The 3,289-nt window shown below is 29.5% G+C and overlaps 1 protein-coding gene across 1 annotated transcript in view; it reads left to right on the top strand.

Moving 5' to 3' along the window:
- The first annotated feature begins 2,392 nt into the window (after positions 1 to 2,392).
- Positions 2,393 to 3,289, top strand: part of LOC111675900 — a 5,260-nt gene continuing 4,363 nt past the window's right edge. Inside the window, exons 1-2 of the mRNA XM_046945896.1 lie at positions 2,393 to 2,723; positions 2,795 to 2,939. Of these exons, the coding sequence (XP_046801852.1) occupies positions 2,550 to 2,723; positions 2,795 to 2,939 (319 nt within the window). The 5' untranslated portion in view covers positions 2,393 to 2,549. The remainder of the gene's footprint in view (positions 2,724 to 2,794; positions 2,940 to 3,289) is intronic.

The raw sequence follows: 3,289 nt of genomic DNA, 5'->3' as shown, positions 1-3,289 counted from the left end.
TATAGACTAGACTATAGACTATACTATAGACTAGACTATAGACTAGACTATAGACTAGACTATAGACTAGACTATAGAATAGACTATAGACTAGACTATAGACTAGACAATAGACTAGACTATAGACTCGACTTTATACAAGACTATAGACTCGACTATATACTGGACTATAGACTCGACTATATACTAGACTATAGACTACCCTAAAGACTAGACTATATACTAGACTATAGACTGGACTATAGACTACACTATAGACTAGACTATAGACTAGACTATACACTATACTATATACTAGACTATAGACTAGACTATAAACTAGACTACAGACTAGGCTATAGACTGGACTATAGACTAAAGTATAGGCTAGACTATAAAATGCACTACAGACAGGGCTATAGACGAGATTATAGACTGGACTTTAGACTAGAATATACACTAGAATATAGAATATACTACAGACTAGACTATTAATTGACTAAAGACTGGACTATATAATTGACTATAGACTACAATATACAGTAGACTTTGTACTATAGACTGGGCTTTAGAATTAACTATAGACTAACTATAGAATAGACTATAGTCTAGACTATAGACTGGACTATTAACTGACTATAGACTAGACTACATAATTCTAGTCGATAGACTAGACTTTAGACTACAATATAGAGTAACTGCAGACTTTATTATAGACTAGACTATTCTATATATAAGACTAGACTAGACTGCTGCCAGAGACTTCACTATAAATAAGATAATAAAATACATATATACCAGACTATGGGCTAGACTACAGTCTATATTAGACTGACAAGTCTGTAGTCCGGTGTTTTAAAGTGTTTTAAAGAACTTGTATGTTAAATTTAAATCTAAACTGTATACCTATTACTTCACAGTATAGAATAGGCTATGGTCAGACTATATAGACTATATTACAGTTCAGACTATAATCGAGATTTCGGTCCTAACTGTATATTAGGCTATAGCTTATATAATGAATTATTCTCTCAGATTATAGACTAGGCTATAGACTAGGTTCTACTATATAGTAGTAAAGAAAAAGGGCTAGATTTTAAACTATAGGCTAGTATATTGTACAAAATGTAGCTTGGTCTATAGAGTGGAATATAGTTAAGACCAGAGTGTAGATATTAGTCTATGTTATTTACTAGACGAGACTATACACTAGGTCATACATTAGAGAATATATATAAACCAGTCTATTGATACGTAAGTAAATAGAGGCGATATTAGTTTCTCTCTTTCATAAAATTCCATGTTAATTGTGAAATTGCAAGAGATTAGACATTTTAGCAACATATTTAATAATTTCATCATGCCAACATAGAAAGCTCACTTAAGCATTGAAAGCTTTTTATATTAATTTTAACAAGAAGTACATAACTTCAGCGTTACAGTTTGGTTTTTTTTCGAAAAGTCGTATCAAAAGTTAAATTTTAAAGAATTTTAAAATATTTTTTAAACAAGTCAGATTTCTATATTTGGCTGTGCCGAATCTTATATACCCTTCACCAAGTATGTTTTAAATTATCTTGTAGTTTTTATTTATCTTGTATCCCTGCACACATGTCACACATAACATTCATACATACAAACAAATATAAAGTGTAGCAGAAAGAAATATTAACCGTTGTACTGTACTACCACCGTTAAACTGTATTACCACCCTCAAACAAATATGAGCTGTATTACCAACATATTACTGCTTTATCTCCTTGTTGTTGTTTTTATGCTTTTATTTATAATTTGTTGAGGAAATTTTCAGAGGTAGTCTCTGATTTTTACCCATATCTCAGTTATTTATGGACCGATCTTGCTGATTTTCAATAGGAAACTTCTCGAAAGCATGTCTAGCAGAATTATTGAAGATTTGGATCTCGAAAATTTCTGGAGTCTTCAGAAAATTGATTTCAACAGACAGACAGACAGACAGACAGACGGACAAACGGACAAACGGACAGACAGACAGACAGACGGACATGGCTTAATCGACTCCGCTATCTATAAGGATCTAGAATATATATACTTTATAAGGTCGGAAAATTATATTATAGAAATTACAAACGGAATGACCTTCTCACGAAGGTGAAGGGTATAAAAATAGATTTTTTTAATGAAAAACTTGAAAAAAGTTTAGATTGAAAAAACTTTATTTAGTTCTTTTTAAGTAAAGTTTTAGTGACTCTCAAAAAAAAAAAAACGCTACAATTAGCAATACTTATGTATATGTGTGCTGTATGAGAATGCGATAGAAAAGCTTTTTTTAAATTCACCTCATTTGTTTATCAACAAAAGAAAGCTTTTATGGAACAGCTGTTGATATAGAAATTATTAATGTTTTTAACTTTTAAAGCAATCTATAAGATACATAAATGAGTTGAAAAATAATTTTAACTTTAATTTATACAAATCGCTTTACCGGTTAATAACACAACAAGTGAAACGGAAAAATTAAATTTATAATAAAATATAATTTCATCATTTTTTTTACAAAAAAAAATCAAAAACAAGAATCTAAAGAAAATATGTCAATGTTTGGAGCAGAATTTGAACAGATATGGCCCAAAGCCGGTACACAATTAAAATTAAGCGAATTCGGACGTAAACTATTAAAACAATGTGAAACGATAAAAAAGCCAGAGAACAAAGAAGTTGATATAAATGAATTTAAAAGAAAATCTTCAAATTTTCCTTTAGAGGTAAGTTTATGAAAAAGAAAATCTATTGATTTTTTCTATAAATTAATGAAATTCTTTTTAAATATTTAAAGTTTGGCACAAATACCTGTCGTGTTTTAAGCCAACCGAAGGAACGTTATCCTTTTATACAAAAACAAATTGCCTCCGCCTATCCTGTCATACATGAAAGAGTTTTACAATTGTATTTGGATTTCTTGGAACATAAATGTACATATGGTAAGTTCCTACTTTTTTTGTTGGTTTCACATAATTTCACAATATATCGACACACATACATACATAATTTTGTTGTTGTTTAAAAGAAAACAAAGTGTAAAATGAGAGTTGCCAGATATAAAGAATGGTATAATTTGGAATTGAAAAAATTTATATATTTTATTTTATTTTATTTTATTTTATTTTATTTTGAAAACTACAGTTTAAGACTAAACTATATGCTCGACTAAAGTCCAGAATAAAGACTAGACTATAGACTAGACTATAGACTAGACTATAGACTAGACTGTAGACTAGACTATAGACTAGACTATGGACTAGACTATAGACTAGACTATAGACTAGACTAT

The sequence above is a fragment of the Lucilia cuprina genome, chromosome 3, assembly GCF_022045245.1.
Source record: "Lucilia cuprina isolate Lc7/37 chromosome 3, ASM2204524v1, whole genome shotgun sequence".
Taxonomy (NCBI): domain Eukaryota; kingdom Metazoa; phylum Arthropoda; class Insecta; order Diptera; family Calliphoridae; genus Lucilia; species Lucilia cuprina.
The sequence above is the reverse complement of the archived record's forward strand: the minus strand, read 5'-3'. Positions and strand labels throughout refer to the sequence as shown.